The 20,610-nt window shown below is 29.6% G+C and overlaps 1 protein-coding gene and 1 pseudogene across 1 annotated transcript; both read left to right on the forward strand.

Annotated features, from left to right (window-relative positions):
* The first annotated feature begins 3,210 nt into the window (after window positions 1-3,210).
* Window positions 3,211-5,524, forward strand: LOC124921928 (dammarenediol 12-hydroxylase-like). The gene is made up of 4 exons (XM_047462638.1): window positions 3,211-3,685; window positions 4,341-4,844; window positions 4,965-5,152; window positions 5,225-5,524. The coding sequence occupies exons 1-4, from the start codon at window positions 3,211-3,213 to the stop codon at window positions 5,522-5,524; spliced, it is 1,467 nt and encodes a 488-aa protein (XP_047318594.1).
* Window positions 5,525-16,050: 10,526 nt separating this feature from the next.
* Window positions 16,051-19,778, forward strand: LOC124921938 (annotated as a pseudogene).
* The last annotated feature ends 832 nt before the right edge of the window (window positions 19,779-20,610 follow it).

Below are 20,610 nucleotides of genomic sequence, written 5' to 3' on the forward strand. Positions count from 1 at the left end.
TTTGATATTTACAGGGACTGAGGTGGTTTTAAGTAACTGGTTTTAAGTAACTCGAGATCATATACATGCTTATTGTCAGGTATGTTTATAGATAATGTTAAAATGCTAGTTTTCTTTGTGAAATATTACATGTACTACCAAATTTTGTGTAAGTTATGAACAAATTAGACTTTTCTAATGATTTAGATTACATAACACAGTTCATTATTGTAAGTCTCCCCTTAAGAAAGAATTTTTTATGAATGCTTCTTTAAAACCTGGTTGATGAATTGTTTTATTTTTCTCACACGAACTTTTAGGCTTTATTTTCACTCTAATTACTCTAAGATGCTTCATTCGATCATTATGAAGAAATATTGTGATAAAAAGTATATAGAATAATTTGAATTTTTTTTATCCAATTAAATACAAATTTGGATTGATGGACAATTACTTAATACATATTTATGAAGCTTTGGTTATGGTTAGAATATTAAATTTGTATTGGGTATATTATAGCAGAATGTTAAATTCGTGTTTCTTATATTAATGAGAAAATTTTAACTATTTAATTATTAGATTAAAGACTAATTAATTTAGATTGACTTGATTTTTGAAAAGGGTGATGGTAATTTTTTTTGCAGGGAATACTTTAATAATGATGGATTACAATAGTAAAAAAAGATTTTTGAGGAACATATGGAGAACAACCTGATACCAGAGTTCAGACTTATATTTGATTACTCTGTACTCATTTATAAGATTAGATAAAAAAAAAAAAATTGTATTTGTTAGGAGTATTATGTTTGTTTGTTTTTGATAATGTGAATACCTAATTTTAGTATTAAATATTTTATTTAAGGGATCATTTTAACATTCTATTGGAGTTAGTAATATATAGTAAAATAAATAGTACGAATAAGATAACACAAGGAAAAATTTGGGATGATATTGTTTCCGATGGCAACGCTCTCATACATGCATGGAGGGGAATCTCGATTAATCAAGATAGTTGGAAACTCAGTCAAAAATGGAATATCCCCTATAAAATCATTACAAAGAAAGGAAGGTTCAAACAGTTCTTATTTGATGATTTGTTTGTAATTCAATTGTTTGTTGTTCGGTTGTTTTGTAACTCAGTTGTTTGAAACTCATTTGGTTTTTTAGCGACAATAATTTATTTCCTGTGGTCACCATTTTAGATATAGACTTATTCCCGTAGCCATAATTTAGCTATGACGTCAATAGCGATAGTTTGTGACGGGTCTATTTGTCGTGGTAAGCGATCTATATCTACAGTAAATTGGAAATAGTATTATACTATTACAAATCAACAGATAAAAAACAAATTTGACTTAAGTTTCAAACCCTTGGTCTGAGATTAGAAGATTCAACAATTAATAATGATAATAATTTTGTATGTTATTAAGGCATATCTATATTAGGGTTAATATGAGTTTAGTCTACTTCACAAAAAAAAAAAAAAAAAAAAAAAAAAAAAAAAAAAAAAAAATTCACAATTATTCATTATTTTATTCATAATTTTCTTTTTCTTTTATTAAGTCCACCACAGTATTTTTTTTTTCAAACTCAGCCTAACTTTAATTATTTTATTGTCTATATTTTTAATAAATGTAATTTATAAATCATTGCATAAATATATATATATATATATATATATATAGTTTGTTTTAGTGTACTCTTGTTAATGAGTAAGTTGGCTTGTAATTAAATAATTAAAAAATTGAAACTTAATTTATTAAACAAAGGGAGTGATTATACATGCATGTACTATCTTATTAGATGGGTAGTTGTTGTCACACCCATAACCAAGCCATTAATTGTGCATGTTATTATTATCCATAAATATACATAAGGCTAACGAATTTGTCTTTTTAAACATTTTCATAATAATTAAATTAACATCATCCTTTATCATGATCTTTCCACATTTTCAAACTATTATAGTTAATATAGATAATGATATCACATTTTACCATAGTTAGTTTTTCTATTTAAACACTCTCTATGCATTTATACTAATACAAAATAAAGAGTTAACTTTCTTTACAAGCTAGTCTATATATATCATCTTTTGTCCAGTAATCCTCATAGTTAGTTCATGTTCTTATCTCAAAGGGGTCTATTTAAATTAGCTAAACACGTCAAATAAGAAGATCATATATTTCTACATCTGGATCAAAGATAGAAACCAACTTTTAAGCATATTATTTATCACAAAATTATATATATTATAATAGTTTTGGGAACAAGATAGTAACTTAAATATCATAATAAATCATCACAAAGACTAATTAGGTCTTGCATTAGATGAATGAGACATCAATCACGACTCAGGTCTTGCATTAGCGCAATAAGTCATCAGTCCATACTAATGTTTTGCATTGATACAATTAACCAGTATAAGCACAAATAGTCAATTAGAAAATAAACAAGTACAAGATCAAGTACATAGTAATCAAAAATAGTCAAGTTAGCGTATTTATTTAAACCTTCATTTTCAAGTCGAAATATACCACATTTAATTTCAATGTCGAAATAAAAAATAAAAAAACTATATCAACCAGTCTCAAGATTATTTATCATAATTAAGCCATCATTTATCAAATTTAAATTGTCATAAAACTCATTTATCATAAACCATCCTTTTATAAAACTATCATGAAATTATTATTAAAATATACATGTACTTTTGATCCATATTTTTTATAAACACATTTTAAATAAATTTGTTTTACCTTGAAATAACAGTACCTACTATTAAAATGAACATTTCAGTATTCTTAAATTAGGTCCAAAATAATTATATATATATATATATATATATATATATATATATATATATATATATATATATATATATATATATATATATATATATATATTAAAACTAAAATAGTAAGAAGAATATTTTTTTACCTTATAATTCCAATAAAACTCTATCCTTTTTTCTTCCAAACCAAACAAGCCTTAACATTTATATAAGCTAACGATAACTTAATCACCTATCTCACTTATCCTAAATAGAAATAGATCACATGTTATATACCCAATATAATACTCACCTGCATATGAAACCACATATAAAAGTCATTTATTTTTACATTTAAATAATTTAGATATTACAGTGGCATATATTTGCACATATATATGTATATACCTAGGACCATCATTAACATATACATGCTTCTATCCTAAGTATCTCAAATAATGGATGTCTTTCTTCCCACAGCAGCTGCTGCCTTTTTACTAGTTGTCATCGTGACCTCGTCTGTTTTTCACATCCTTTCCCGTAAACACAATCTTGTTGTTGCCACCGCCGGTCCACCACATTCTCGACTCCCTCCAGGAACCGCTGGATGGCCTTTCATTGGAGAAACATTGGATTATATAAACAAACTTCGAAATGGAAACCTTAGGGAATTCGTTCTCCATAGGGTGAAGAAATACGAGTCGAATGTATTCACTACATCGATAATAGGGAATCCCGTTGCTATGTTGTGTGGGCCGGAGGGTAATAAATTGCTTTTCTCTAATGAAAACAAGCTTGTTAACATTTGGTTCCCCAAGACGGTTGAAAGAATCTTTGCCAAGTCTCATGGTAAACCTGTTGGTGATGATTTTGCGCATGTGAGGAACATACTTAGGATATATCTCATGCCATCAGCTCTTCAAAAGCATGTGGGTAAGTATATATTTTAGAGTGTTTAAATATTCTGATCAACTTCATGTCACCCAATTAAACAACCTTACTTTGCTTATATGATCACTGAGTGGAGAAATGCTTTGGGTAAGTATATATTTTGGGAGAATACTTTTGAAATGCTTTTTAAGTTTTTTTTTTTTTGCATGCAGCCTTGTTTGGATTTGAGTGGAGAAAGAAATGGTAATAATTAATGATAATTTTGAGGAGGTGGATAATGTTTTTTTTTATAAAAAAAACTTATTAGTTATTATATATGATAATAAAATAAAAAATAATAATTTCTAAGGGTTTTCAAAAAAGTATATCAAAGTTGTTTTTGAGGCGCATATCTCACTGACATATAGTTTTATACTTCTTAGACAAACAACATATAGTTGATTAAAAAATAGTTAAATAGCTTAATTATTTAGATTCTCATTGTTAAAAATAAATAAATAAAAACTTCTATATTAACATATTAAAAATATAACTTATTGATTTAAATAATTTTTAAGAGATTTACAATAAGTAGATCTATTATACTACTAACATTAGAATAAAATAGAAACCTTTATTTTGTGGCTATATATAAATATGACTTAAGACACATTTTAAAACTCCTAAATAATTAAAATAGTTTTTTTCTTCTTGATAGGTACAATTGACAGTGTAACCAAATTAGAACTAGAGGAACAATGGAAACCAAACAAACCTGCTATAGTGCATGATCTTGCCGGAAGATTTACGCTTGGAGTGGTATGCCGATTATTTTTGGGAACGAATGATCCCAGTATGATCGAAAAGCTGGAAAATCCAGAGAAAGATATATCTCATGGAATAGTTTCGATGCCAATAAATTTCCCAGGGACAACATTTAATCGGGCATTGAAAGCTGCTCAAAAACTAACTGCATTACTCGTGGAGGTGATTAAACAAAGAAAGATAGATCTTGCAACGGGCAAGGCATGTAGAACGCAAGACATACTCTCCGAAATGGTCAATGCGAATGACGGGAATGGTGACTTGTTAAAGGAAACCGACATAGCAGCTCATCTTATAGGTCTTATCCATGGAGGGTATGATCCGGTAAGGAGTGGACTAACATTCATTGTAAAGTACATGGCTGAGCTTCCAGAAGTTTATGATCAAGTCTTTAGAGGTATTAACAATTATCAAATTGACTTAAATAAAACACCTTAATTTTCAAATTAGCTAAATAATTATGTATTAACAATGATCTAATTAATTCTTAACCTAGTTTAATTATATTTATTTTAAGAACAAATGGAAGTGAAAAATTCAAAGGAAGAAAATGAAGCACTGAACTGGGAGGACATGAAGAAAATGAAATATTCGTGGAATGTGATTCAAGAAGTATTTAGGTTAATGCCTCCTGTTCTTGGAACATTTAGACGGGCTATCAAGGACTTTACATTTGGGGATCACACCATTCCAAAGGGTTACAAAGTAATTAATCATTTAATTTAATATATGGTTGGCTATAATTATCCATTTTGATTTGGAGAATAATTAATGCAGATACATTGGACGGCATATTACACACATAAAGATCCAAAATATTTTCCGAATCCTGAGAAATTTGATCCATCGAGATTTGATGAAATTGGTCCACCGCCTTTTTCTTATGTTCCATTTGGGGGTGGACCGCGTATGTGTCCTGGAATTGAATATACAAAGATGGTAACATTGGTTTTTATACATAATATTGTTACAAAGTATAAATGGGAGTTATTGGTTCTCGATGAAAAAGTTGTGGTCGATCCTCATCCAAGGCCAACTCAAGGGCTTCCGGTTCACCTTCGACCACACCAGTCATAAATCATTTTTAAGCTTTTTATATAAGTCTATAAAATTGTCATGGTATAATTAAATAAATGTATTTTCTTATGGATTTCAAATAAATAATATTTGGTATAAAGGGAACATATTTAAAAGCATTATAGCTTACAATAAACAAAGAAGCTTGCAATGCTAGACCAATCAGATTATAATATGAATTGTCTTATAGACTACATTTGTTTCCCATTGCTGCTTAAATTGGTTAAGTTTTCGTTTTAATTTAATTTTGTTCAAGTATATACCAATTTGTAAATTAAAAAAAAAATGAGAATTTACTTTTAAAATATTGGTTATATTTATATGTATAAAATTAATCTAATAGTAAAAAACATAGTCAAAAAATTAATTAATTAATTAAATTATTTAATTGAACAAATAAATAAATAATTGAAATTTATAAACTCATAAAATCATAAATTTTTTGAGATAGTAAATTTGAGAATTAACATAATTTAAGACTTCATATAAATAAATAAAAAGACTTGAAGAGTCAATTCACACAATTTTAATTAAGAAATTAGTCCAACACCATTTATAAAATGATAATTCACAAATTTTTACCGAATTTATCATAGGAGGACTAACACGACCCTCAAAAAATCTCATAGTCTCTTTTAAACTGAGAATTTTTGTGAAAATAATAAAAGACATATGTTAGAGACTCATAGCTCAGCGGTAGAACACATTAAGAGTTGTATCTTTAGGATTATATGGGTTCAAGTACCATAAATAAAAAACTTATTTCTAAATGTTATTGAAGATAATCGATAAAAAAAAAAGTCTTGGGCTAGGAAGATTGAATCTGGATCTTCAATATGTCTTATCATCAAATGAACTTTGGCTTGTGGAGATGTGGATCAGTTGGGATACTCACCATTTTTGCTGCAAATATGGTTGCTTCGTCTGCAGTGTGGACACTAGTAATGTCTTTTGTCAATAGGATATTATTTTTCCAAAAAAATAAATAGGGACCATCAAAGAAATAAGCACATTTTTGTTAAGTGATTGCTTGGTAATTGGTTTATTCTCAAGTCGGTAAAGATAAAGATTGGAGCAAGATAGGCCATACACGTTTTGTTTCTTTTTTAAATGAGATATTTTTTCAATAATTAATGCAAATACTGTGTACACCTAACAAAAAATTAAATCAAGCTAAAATAAGTTATAGCTTTTAAATAAGCACAGTAAAACAAAATTCGGGTACATAAAGCATATTACCAACGTGTGTTTAAGCGCCGGTAATATAGCGTCGCTTATACACATTTTGGTTATAGTGTGAAAATACTAAGGTAAATTAGCAGTCTAAATTTTTTTAACATAATTATTGTGAACTAATGTTGGATGGGGCAGGTGGTGAATTGAGTTTAATTAGGAATTTTTTTTTCTATATCTAGTTGCATGCTCTTTTTCGTGTTATTTTGAACATGAATTATGACAAGAAATTTTTTACATAATTCAGATATTTTTTAAATTGATTGGAGACTTTTTTTTCTTCCATAGAGATAATTTTATTTTTGTATTCATTTTATCAATAAAATTTCTTATGTGCTTTTATTCTAACAAAATGTTATTGCCGTATCCATTTGACGTCCACGCCTATCCACATATAAGTCGGTTTTGCAGCACGTTATATTCAAATAGTTTACTATAAAATAATATAACCAAAATTAATTTCTTATTGTACATTTTGTGCTGGAAGAATTCAACAGGCTTCAGATCTTCTTAATTGATTCTCTTGAATAATTAAGCTCATAACCTACTTTAACCTACTTTAACCTTGAAAATCCCTTACGCGAAAAGCACAAAATTCGAAAATTTTAACATCGGTTTGCATGTCATATAATTTTTTTAAAAAAAATTATTTTAAAAGATTTTAAAAAACTCGTGGCTTTTAAAATTAGTTAAAAATAGTTAATTTTGATTCAAATTTAAATAATCTTAGAATTTACGGTAATCAAATTACAATTTAATGTTTTAGAAACCCATTGTTTAAATTAATTTAAAAAAATTATTTATTTAAAAACAGAGTCGCCAATTAATTTTTGTAAATCAATAAAAAGGGAAATGTGTACAAACATATTTTGACTAGAGTTTTTCTTTAAATTCGTAGTATAGTGATACTCGAGAAAGACATTTTATTTTAACCGATTATTTTTTCGGTCCTAGACATGCGAAGGTTTGTGCGTAGTTAAAAAATTATAATAACAATTATTTATATTATGATACATGTTTATTTTTTTGGGGAAAAATGACTTAACATCATTTCATTAAAAATTCCCAAAATCGGGAAAAAAATCACGAGTTAAGAGATAATTCTAGACAAACCTAAAATGATTTTGAAGTCGTATCATTCTGAATAAAAACAAAAACGTAAATGAATTATCTGATTACAATGTTTTCGTTTCTAATGATTTTAGTAAACGGTAAATTCCAATTACTGCTGATATTCCAATTATGCTTTGTACTTGGAACTTTTCTCCACGTTCCCGCAAGTGCGCCACAATCCAAGATTATATGTCTCTCCATAATTCTTCAACACTTCTGCGAGTTCTGCCATAGACTCTCGCATTACGTTCCTACCAAATGTTGTAAACTACTACACTAAAGCCGCACTTGAATACGTTTGTTGTGAATCTGTTTCCTTTGGCTTTGAGTAGTGCCACTTCTTTGATTTCTTTCCATTCCTTCGGGAAATTGATTAGCTCCAGGCTTTTACAAAATTAGTCCCAAATTTCCAATGTTACATTGCAGCTCCCAAACAGGTGATCAATGGTTTCTTCACTTCCGTTGCATAGAATACAACTCACGTCTGGGATGCTCATATACTTTCTGTTACGGTCACAAGTGTTGAGTCTTTCCCAGAAGGCAAACTATAGGATGAACTAGCTAGTGTTGAGGAATGATCTTGGTTGATCATACGAGAGGAGTCCATTCTACTTTCTGCACTTTTTCTCGGATTACCTCTCATATTCTCTTTAAGACCAGCTTCACATTGTCTTATGCATTCCATTCATGAATGTCGGGTCTGTCTCGGAGTTGTATGTTACTGACGTGATCCAGTATCTCTTATCCTTCTGGATTTCTTCTCAAAAGCGAGTTTTAGTCCCCATCTTTTACGTCTCTGATTTTCACCACTACGTAGTCTCTTTTGATACGTGTATTTTTTAACTCCTTTTTGTGAATGATTGGCTGGTTTCGAACCAGGGATCGTGTCAGAACAAAGTTCCTTTCCCGTCCCCTACCCGAATGTCGTAAAGTTCTGCAATATCATTTCTCAGTTTAAGAATTTTCTTTAGTGACCAGTTCATACCTTCATTGATTTTATACGTCCAAATACTGGTTTCCTATTTTTTAAATCGCTTGTGTACCCATTTGATCCATAATGATTTCTGGTTGCGTTCCAATGCCCACATATACTTGAAGGTTAGAGACTTGTTCCACTCGACGCAGTTCTTCATACCAATGCCTCCCTCCTCTTTCGGCTTATAGAGAGTAGTCCGTTTGATTTTCTTTCCTCCTCTCCCGCTACTGCCCCAGATGAAGTTCCTCAATAGTGTGTCTAGCTCCTTCATTACCTTCTTTAGAATGACCATCTGCTGCGCCCAATATCCTATTATGCCCATGACTATGGTTTTAATAAGCTCGATCCACCCTGCATAAGAAAGTTTCTTCGCTGTCCAGCCAGATATCGTGTTTTTTACCTTTTAAATCAGCAGCTTGTAGTGTGAGATCTCGATCTGTTTTGCAGGTTAACGGAATCCCCAAGTACCTTACGGGATAGATGCATTCCGTAATGCCCATGATATTGAATATGTCTTGCTTTGTTTCGTCCTTCACTCCTCCATAAAATGACACACTTTTGTTTTCATTAATAGTAACACCTGTAACCTCATAAAAAACGTTAGTGTAGCCCTAATAGTTTTAATGGAATCGACGTTTGCGTGCGCTAGAATGAACAAATCGTCAGCAAAGCATAAATGAGTTACCTCCTCTACCTCACAAAAAGGGTAAAATATGTATGGACGATTCTTTCGGAACAACGTGAAGATGCTCTCAAAGATCGCCATGATAGCTACGAAAAGGTAAGAAGAGAGGAGGTCCCCTTGCCTTTCCCCATTTTCACCCATGAAGTAGCCTCTATGGACTCCATTAATGCTAAATAATACATGTTGTTAATGATGACTAGGAAGAAATATACTTGAAGAACATCAGTATTTAAAAGGCATTAGTGATTATACATAAATCCCAAACAAGCCTTTAACAAAATATTTTTTTTCTTTTCAAAATATCCCAAAAATATTTTGAAATCATTATCTAATTTTTTGGGATTTTTAGAAAATGTTTAGGTTCAAAAATTCCAAAACTAATTTTGGAATTTGAAAATCAAAACGAAACAGGCCTTAGGACCGATGTCCTAGGACCTGGGTTCATTTTAGTCGGGGCTAAAAAGCCCTTAAGTTTGGTCGAGAAGCCCTCAATCAAGATCCTTAGTCGGGGTATGGGAGTCTCACGGTTGGGGTTCTAAGTTCTCTCGGTCCTAGGCTAGAATTCTCAATCAAGTGCAAGAATTCTCGGTCAAACGCTTCGGTCCTATATGGAAGTCATCAGTCCTAGGTTCGAGAGTTCTTGGTCATGTGCGAGACTCCTTGATCATAGGTTCGACTTCTCGATCGGACTCCTCGGTCTTGAGTGAAAGTCATCGGTCCTAGGATTGTGAGTTCTCAATCGGGTGCGAGACTCATCGGTCCTAGATCTGACTTTTCGGTCGGACTCTTCAGTTCTAGGTGGAAGTCATCGGTCCTGGGTTCGGAAGTTCTTGGTCGGGTGCAAGACTCCTCGGTTTTAAGTCTGACTTCTTGGTCAGATGTAAAAATCCTCAGTCGGACCTATAGGTCCTGGATGTAAAGCCTCGATCGGACCACTCAATCCTGGCTAAAATTTATCGGTCAGACCTCTCGGTCCTTAAGAACATCAAAATTGCAAGATTTTCAATTTTGATGGAGGCTTGGATCCTTTATTCCAAGAACTTGGGTAACTTCATAAAGCTCCCAAGAATATTAAAATCATCATCCTAAGGTATCATTTGACTTGGGTGATGATCAATTTGTTCAAAACAGTTTATGGCCAAAAATTGGGTTTCTAGTTTTAAAGTTATTTTGTAGTGTATGGAGCTTGCCAATAACTTCTTTATACTCCATATACTTGATTGATACCAATTTATGAAAACTGACAGCTCATTTGTACCAATTCAAGAACTCAAATTTTTTTTTGGGAAAACAAACCATTTTATTAAAATCCCAAAAATGGGAGGGCCAAAGATCAAAGCTAGACAAACCTTAGCTATGATTTAAGGATGAAAATCAAACGACCTTAAAGAAAATAATTAGTAGAAATCAAACATACAAACAAATATTACACACAAAAATTATAAATTGTATCAAATCTTAATTATCCCAATCAGGATTTTTATTTCCATACCAACCTATTGTATCAACATATTGTCTTAAGAACTCAAAATTTTCATTTATTTTGAAAATTATATTTTGATCAAACACGATCGGAATAGATTAAACATGATCCAAATAGTTGTCCAAAATCATTAGAAACATCTTGGGAAGCTTATTAAGTTGTTATTCTTGAGGATTAACACAAGGATAGAAAACCGTTTTTAAAATTTTCCAAATTTAAATTTGGGTCTTTTCGTTTGAGACCGATTGATCGGTTCTTTTTTTCATTGAAAACTCATAAATGATCCTAGGATCGATCTCCAATCATCAAATTCAAGAACCAGACAACATACAAACTTATGTAACCTCAAAAGTGTAATAATTAGTTTACTTGTTGCTTAAATATATTTATTATCTTTTGTGTGTATAATAATCTTAATTTAAGAAAATAAAATTAACATAAAAGATATTGATCTTTATTGTACAATATTTTGGACTCTTTGTCAAGATAATAGTGTTGACCTAGTTAAAATTTATTTAAAGGTGTAGTCGAACAATTTAGAAAGTTGTGCCTTGAGAGCATCGTTTCAAGTCTCATTTATGCATCTCTTAGAGTTTTGGGGGATAACGTGTTATATAAACTCGTGTCAAACCCTAGTATGTCATTATTTAATCTCTTCAATAATATTGGTGAACCACGTTAAAATTCGTGTCATTTTATTGCGTAACGCCCTGTACCCAGATACTGTTACCAGTGAGGAAATAGACTAAAAATACCTCCGAACAAACCATTAGGCCAGCATAGCCCAAAATCAAAAATATCCATGGAGGTATTTATAATTTATTAGTGTCACTCTTATAAGGAGTTCATGTTTACTATGATGTCCCACAGCCTAAACTCAAAAGTTACCTATGAAGGTATTTATTATTTATTAGTCTCTCTTATAAGGAGCTCATGTTTGTTGTGATTGTTTGGGAAATCACATATTTTTACGCCATATCTCGTATTTAAGTTACAACTGTCTCAGCTTGTTCTTTGATATACTTTGTTGGCTATGTCTTTGAAACAAAAAAAAAACTATATAAATAACAAAATTTTCTTCATCAATCCTCAAATGCCTAAAAAAAGTCCACAAATATCAATGTCGACGCAGCTAAGATAGACAATATCGAAGTCATAAAATAAAACAACCAGGAGGAAGATGCTACTATGAGTAAAAGAACTACAAAATGAATTTTTATCTTGAGAAGGTCCGATCGGGACAGTAACGACATTGGAGCTACTAAAACAGGAAACAAATGAAGCAACAATGACAACTTGGACAATGATGCTACACAATTACCCAAAACTCAAAAGGAACATGATAAAACATGAATGACATATGTGGTGGGCATGAATGTTATTGAGCAACTCAACAAGCCCCAGCATGAACTAAATGAACTGAGGAGTGACAAAGGTAATGGCTGAAAATAAGTAATCTAATTGGGTTCATTATTTTGATTTTATTTATTCAAAATAATTATTTTTAAAATTTATAAATTTTGTGTTTACACCCACTATTAGAAAAAAAAATCTTGTTACAACAATGTGAACACTAATGTCTTCTATAAATAGCTAGGATATATATAATTGTTTAAATAAATAAATAGGGACCATCAAATAAATTAAACACATTTATTGGAAGTGAGAATTGAACCATGAGTGGTGATTGGTTTATAAATAGTATAAAGATAAGGAATGCAAGATAGGCCACACACGTGTTTTGGAGTTCGTTTGAACATGTGTCTTTGTTTCTTTTTTAAATGAGATGTTTTCTCATTAATTAATTCAAATAGTACTACACCAAACTAAAAAAATAGATCAAGCTAAAATAAATTATAACTTTAATTCTCATAAGTTAATTAAAAAACACATTCATGCAATATCAAAATTCACATCATATGCATCATTTGAAAGTTTTCTCTGGTGGATGAATTAATGGTGTAACATTTAAAAGTTAGATTAATTCATTATATATATAGTACATTAAATTGTTTGGATATTTGTCTAAAATATTAAAGTTGCATGTTCAGTTTCTATTTTGAAAAATTGAAATTGAATGAAAGTTAAAGGTCATTTTACAATTAAAAGTATTAGACTAAAGTTGCAGCAATATGTATGATTGATATAATGTTTCTGACAATTAATATTGTCACGCAAGTGGTTCACATGTGAATAGAAAGCATGAATCTTAAAATTCATATAAGTGCATTTTTTTTCGTTTTCTCTTTTCTGCACGGCAGTACTGTATTGACCCATAATATACTTAAAAAATGATTTTGTTTTTATAATTGGTGACTTATTCATGTGTTGAGTGTGTTGAATTGTTTGGTGTAAGGAAAGAGAATAGTGAATAAAAGAAAATTATATATTTTAGTTTAAAATCTTGAGTAAAATAAATAAGATTAACACAAAGGAAAATTTGACATTTTGTTATGATAATATAAATCTGAAAATATTGTGAGAATATTTTGGAAGCTCTGAGACAAGATATTAGTGTTTATCTAGTTGAATCACATTTAAAGGTGCAATTAGACACTTTAAGAATGCCGAAGTATTTACTTTGAAAACATCATTTCCAGTCTTAGTTCTGTATGTATTAGGGTTTGAGGAGATTGCGTGTTATATAAACTCGTGTCATAACCCTAATCTATAATGATTTAATCTTTGTTCTGATATTTTAAATAATATTGTCTCTTTTTGGTGGACATAACTAAATTTACCTTGGTGAACTACGTTAAATTTGTGTCATTTTTATAGTTTACGTTATCTCTCGTATTTTCATTATAACAAACTGGTATTATAGTGAGATTAAATTCAATTGTTTATTTTTTCCAATTGAGATGGAAGCAATAGGCATTAAAATTACAAGTTCATAGGGAAAAATTGTTTCAATTTATGGCAAATCAAGATGCGGGCTCTACTGAAACAACATGGGGTCACTAAAGTTGTCGGTAGTAGCCAAAACAATCGATGAGATGGTCATTCTGGTGGAGAAAACACATTCAACAATTATATTGTGTCTTACAGATTATGACATCGTTGAGTTATCAAAGAAGGAGAAGGACACTAAGTTATGGTTGAAGCTGGAGAACCACTATATGACAAAGTCGGTCACCAACAAGTTATTTCTAAAGCAACAATTTTTAATCCAACGAATGTAGGAAGACGTCAGGTATATCCTTGGTTCAAGGGATCTATGCCATAAGGCGGATGTAATAATTATAGACAACCAAGCATTGAGGTTGTTTACTAGTAGAGATAATGGTCGAGAGAAATAGAAGAAATATAACAAGTCGTTTACTTCAAAGCGTCCTAAAATTAATTATCTCTTTAATTACTACACAAAGTTGTGTTCGTCTGAGTTAAATTTTGGGTCTCACATCGGGATTAAATGCAAAGCACCTTACGAGATGTGGTCTGACAAGTTTATGGATTACTCAAGTCTGGAAGTTTTAGGTTATATATTTTATTATCATGTCAATGAAGGTAAACTAGAGTTAAAAGTGAAGATTGGAGTATGGGTGGGCTATGTAAATGGTGTCAAAGGATACATATTATGGTCTTCATTTGAGAGTAGTTATTTTGAGAAGTATCATCTTTGATGAGAGTTCTACACTTAGCTCTATTATGAGGTTTGTAATAGAAAGTTGCAGTGTTGATAAACATGCGGAGTTAGAGATTCTTCTTACAAAAAATGAATAACACCACTTTGAGGTTGAGTTGCTAAATATTGAACCATTAGATTCTCAACTGTGATAAGATATTCATCGAAAGATATTCATTAGAGTGTAGCTAAATGTCGCCAAGAAGGATTGGAGTTAGATCACCTCAAAGATACAATTATTAGGATATGTTTATGCATTACATGACTCAGTGTTGCATCTGTTAGGATTTTAGAGGACTGAGTGTTATATAAGCTTGTGTAATAACCCTAATTTCTAATGATGTAATTTATTATCTGATCTCAACAATAATAATTTTCCTTCTTGATGAACATAGTCAAGTTTTATCTTGATAAACCACGTTAAATTTGTGTCTTTTTTTATTACATGTATTATCTATCGTATTTTCGTTATAACACTGCAGAAGAATTTGCAAATGATATATTATTGTATTCTCAAGTGATAGTGGAGTTGTGGGTAGCAATATAATATCATCTTCATTCTTTTTCTTGTTTTCCTTTTGATTTTGATGACGGGTGAGACTCGTTTGTTATCGGAATTTTGTGGGTCATATCGGAAAAGATGTGAATTAAATAATATATAATTGGTATGATATCCCTATAATTGTTTGATAGAATGTCATACTAAAGGGAATTGTAAAATCTTCAAATTTAGATATAGAGTAATTCTTCAAGGAGTATGAAAAATATTATGTTTTTGACTTTAATAATTATTTAATTATATTTAGGGATAACAATAGACCGCATAAGAGTTTTATTAATTTTACTGATGGTGGTGAAAAAACTATCACCCTAATAATGAAAACAGAATAAAATAAACCGTAATAGAATGACGACACAAGAATTTTACTTAGGTTCGGACCAACAATGTTCTACGTCATGCTTTCAGCTAATCGATTCAATAGAATTATAATAGGGATTATAAATTTTAACTTTCTCTGTTTTTCTAAATTTTAGTCTCACCCTTTTCTCATTTACAATGTATATATATAGGCTTTTAGAATTCATAATTAGGGTAAAAATCATGTGATATCTTTGACATCTCCACCATGATATGATCTCGTAGCAATTTAGTTGACATTTTCATAATAATACGATTTGATTGACATATTTATCATTATGTAATTTAATGTCTTTTTCAATTCAACAAATAATCGCACATATATTATTTTTTCTTTTTGTACCTAACAATAAGGCACACCAAATTGGGCATCAAAATCCTAGCCAAACCCAAATAAGATTCCATGTCTTTTGTATTTTAGTATGGAATATAGTTTGGTCATATATATATATATATATATATAAAATCCATTATTAATAATTACTCTTGAAAATGGAACAATATTGGTTCTCATTTGCCTTTGTTATGGGTGCGACCACCTTATTTGTCATCTTCTCGTTCTTATTTCGCCCCAAATCCTTCAAACAAAAGCTTGTTTCTGTTGTCGGTCATCCTCTTTCTCGACCACCACCTCCAGGATCACTTGGGTGGCCATTCATAGGAGAAACCTTGGACTATATAAGTAAGTTTAGAAACGGAAACATTAGAGAATTTGTTGTGGAGAGGGTGAAGAAGTATGGGTCGTCGAAAGTCTTCATCACGTCGATATTAGGGCATCCCATGACTATCATGTGTGGGGTTGAGGGTAACAAATTACTTTTCTCTAACGAGAACAATCTTGTGAAAATTTGGTTCCCCTATACGATAGAAAAGATCTTTGCAAAGTCTCATCGTAAATCTGTAGGAAGTGATTTCGAGCAAGTGCGAAGAATACTTCAGAGGTATCTCAAACCATCCACTCTTCAAAAGTATGTAGGTAAGTATTGAAGGATTTTTTTATAATGTGTTTTGGACCTTCCTCTAAACCCATGCACTCGTTCTTTCTTTGAGCTCAAACATGCATAATTATAATTTATATCATTTTGTTCAGCATCACAACAAATGTAATATAAAAAAAAAAGTGGTCTAAAGTGTCACCAAATCCATTTTGATTAACCGTTTATAAAATAACAATAAAAACCTAAATTAAGATGATCACAAACAATCAACGTACATAAAAGAAAACTAGTATTAAGAAGCTCGGAGATCTTAAAAAATATCAATTAATTTATCGACCGTCTCGACCGAATTTTTCGAATAGATCTCTGTTGTAAAAGAAAATATTAAGTAATTTATAATTTTTATTTAAATAATATTAAAAAGAATAAAAAAAAAAATTATAAGCCTTAATGTTTTTTACGTTGACCTAAAAAATAATAAAATTTATCTCTTCTCTGTCCTCACCCTTATTATTTTTTCATCCAATAAATAATGTATTCTCATTCTCTCTTCTTTCCTCTTTATCACTCCTATTTTCTTTTCAGTATTTTAAATAACTTTTAGATGAGTTAAAGGGATATCAAACATAATTATGATGTCATTTTAACTTCTTAAATTCATATAAATATAATAAATAAATATAAAAATTAAAAATGATTGGTCTATATTGACTTTTCATATTTTATACTTTCTAGAGCATTCTTTTATACAATAACCTCCGTTTGGTAGATTGTACAACACTGTAGGTAGGTATAGTAGAACTATACTTACGGTAAAATTTATTAATTGTTTGGTTGGATAAGTTTATAACTACAATAATTTAATAGGTATAATTTATCCCTTAAACTATGTATAATATTTTAACTGGTTCATCTGTTACAAACCCTTTATTAAATTTTTATTCCATTATTACCCTCATATATATATATATTTATATAAAACTCAATTCTTCTTTTATTATTCTTCTTCTTTATCATCTTCATTTACCTTTTTCACAAAAAAAAAAAGTATAATGTATGTTGTGTGATTTTTTTAGTATTAATTATTATAAATATTTATATAATTCTAAAGGTTAAATTATAAGAAATTTTATATAAAATAATATAAATTATATAATAATATTATTTATTTAAAAAATAAATTTATATAATAATTATATATTATTTTTTAATAATATCAATATAATTAAACATACAAACTACATACAAAATAAATATATTAATTTTAATATGATTAATAATACAAACTACTTATAATAAATAATAATTAAAAATAATATATAAATATAAGGGTAAAATAGTCTTTTACACTTTTTACTCTTTCTTATACCACCAACACACAAAATAACTTATTTTATACTCTCAACCAAACACTAATAACCTATATAATTTATACCTTCTAATACCTCTTTACAATTTATACCCCTTACAACTTATACCTACATAACTTATACCCCAAATACTACCTAAGGAGTTATAATATAAAGATATTGTTGGGAAGAGAAAGAGAATACATATTTTTCTCATTCCTTTGTTAAAATTATTCAAACTACCTACTTTCTTCTCTTTAAAATAATTAAATTAAAAAAAAAAACTTAAATATTATACATTTACATAAAATATATTATAATAAAACTCAAAATCATTCTAAAACTTCTTAAAAAAGAAATCAAATAAAATATATTTTTTATTTTAATTAATTTATTAAGTTTAATTTATCTTAATATTAAAGTTTTTTTAGTTTTTATTTATTATATTATATTTTATTTTAATATTTATATAATGTATTATTATGAAAATATATATATTTTATTTTAATAAGTTATGTAATAAGTTTGACTTTATTTATAATACATTATATTTTTATTTAATATATTTTATTTTAATGCTTATATAATATATTTTATTTAAATGCTTATATAATGTAATATTTTGAAATAAATATGTATTTTATTTTAAAAAAAATATTATTAATTCTTGTTATATTAAATACATTAATAATTTTGTTTTAAATTTAACTTAAGTAATACTGTTTGGTTGGTTAGATTAGGTGTGGGTGGTGGTACAGTTACTACAGTATTCTGTAAGTTTAATATGTTTCCTTGGTTATCATCATGGTTATTGTTGTTTTATTCACTTAATAACTTAGTTGTTGCTTTAACTGCTCTTAAAGGAATGGAAGTGTTATATAATTTGAGTTACTTTTCTTAATATATAGGTATAATCGATAATGTAATACAATTAGAACTGAAGGAACAATGGAAACCAAACAAGCCAGCTATCGTACGTGATCTTTCAGGAAGATACACGCTTAGGGTGGCATGCCGATTATTTTTGGGATCAAGAGATCCCTGCATGATCGAACAACTAGAAGAACCAGAGAAAGATATAGCCTCCGGAATAATTTCAATTCCTATAGATATTCCTGGAACAACATTTAATCGGGCATTGAAAGCTGCGAAAAAACTAACCACACTACTCGTAGAGGTTATTAGACAAAGGAAGGTTGATCTTGCAACTGGTAATGCATGTATAACGCAGGACTAACTCTCCGAGATAGTCAATGCGAATGACGAGAATGGTGAGTTGTTAAAGGAAGTTGACATTGCGACTCATCTAATAGGTCTTATTCACGGAGGATATGATCCTGTAAGGTGTGGACTAACATTCATTGTAAAGTATTTGGCTGATTTTCCACAAGTTTATGATCAAGTCTTTAGAGGTATGTATGTTGAAGGCTAATTTAATTTGCTGTGATCTTTATACTAATTATAAGATTTTTTTTTTTTAAATCTTGAAGAGCAAATGGAAGTGAAAAAGTCGAAGAAAGAAAATGAAACGTTGAACTGGGAGGACATGAAGAAAATGAAATATTCATGGAATGTTGTGCAAGAAGTATTTAGGTTAACGCCGCCTGTTGTTGGGACGTTTAGAGAGGTCATTAAAGACTTCACATTTGGGGGATACACAATTCTTAAGGGAGATAAAGTAAGATTACTAATCAATTATCTTCATATTACACTAATACTTTTGTTACAATTTGTGCATATTTACTTATTCATTTACAAAATATTAAATATATGCAGATACATTGGACTACCTATTACACGCATAGGGATTCAAAATATTTTCCTAATCATGATAAATTTGATCCATCGAGATTTGATGGAAAAGGGCCTCCGCCGTTTTCTTATGTACCTTTCGGAGGAGGACCTCGTATGTGCCCAGGTAGTGACTATGTAAAGGTGGTAACATTGGTTTTTATGCATAATATTGTTACGAGGTATAGATGGGAGCTATTGGTTCTCAATGAGAAAGTTGTCGTTGATCCACATCCAAGGCCGACTCATGGGCTTCCCATTCGCCTTCTTCCCCACCCTATATAATTATTCAATAGTTTGTAAGGTTTATGAGTGCAAAAAATGTGTGGTATTTACTTACTCTTATGTTTTAGTTATTTATTAATGTCTGTTTGGTATTAATTTTTGTGGTTTAAAGTTATGCATTGGTTTTCTATCGATGAAGATGTATGTTTTTTTTGCTTTTGAACAAACCTGATTCCAACATATATAAAATGTATGAATGTTTGATGTTATTTAATTTTTCATTTTAAGATGACACTGATGGCAATTCATGTGTAGTTTTCCTTATGGAAATGAAAGTTGTGACAAAAGAAAAAAAAAACAAATTGAATCAATGTTAAATAATAACCTAAATTTTGGGATTGTCATTTTGAAGAGCTGAAAATTGTACATTGTTGTTGTCGATTTGTGCTATCATTTTGAAGACCTGATGACCAACTGTGAGATTATTTTGATATTAGAAGTAATTTGATAATTAAAATAATAGTGATATGACCAAAAAAAAATCAAAAAAAAAATCTAGAGAATATTCAATATCGAGTGAGCTGTTTGTTAAAAAAAATAACTAATTATTGATAAAATTTTATTATTGGAGATTTTTTTTTCATGTGGATTTTGTTTTTCCATTATTAATAATTACTCTAGAGTAATTGGAATAATATTGGTTCACATTTGTCTATGTCGATAAATTGAGATAAACATAAGTGGCAAGA

Source organism: Impatiens glandulifera, chromosome 1 (genome assembly GCF_907164915.1).
Source record: "Impatiens glandulifera chromosome 1, dImpGla2.1, whole genome shotgun sequence".
Classification (NCBI taxonomy): domain Eukaryota; kingdom Viridiplantae; phylum Streptophyta; class Magnoliopsida; order Ericales; family Balsaminaceae; genus Impatiens; species Impatiens glandulifera.

What these genes read in the sequence shown, in the direction of transcription:
- LOC124921928 (XM_047462638.1), top strand. Translation starts at nt 3,211, where the DNA reads ATGGATGTCTTTCTTCCCACAGCAGCTGCTGCCTTTTTACTAGTTGTC. An exon ending in AGCTCTTCAAAAGCATGTGG is followed by an intron (nt 3,686 to 4,340) that starts GTAAGTATATAT and finishes TCTTCTTGATAG; the next exon opens with GTACAATTGACAGTGTAACC. An exon ending in TTATGATCAAGTCTTTAGAG is followed by an intron (nt 4,845 to 4,964) that starts GTATTAACAATT and finishes ATTTATTTTAAG; the next exon opens with AACAAATGGAAGTGAAAAAT.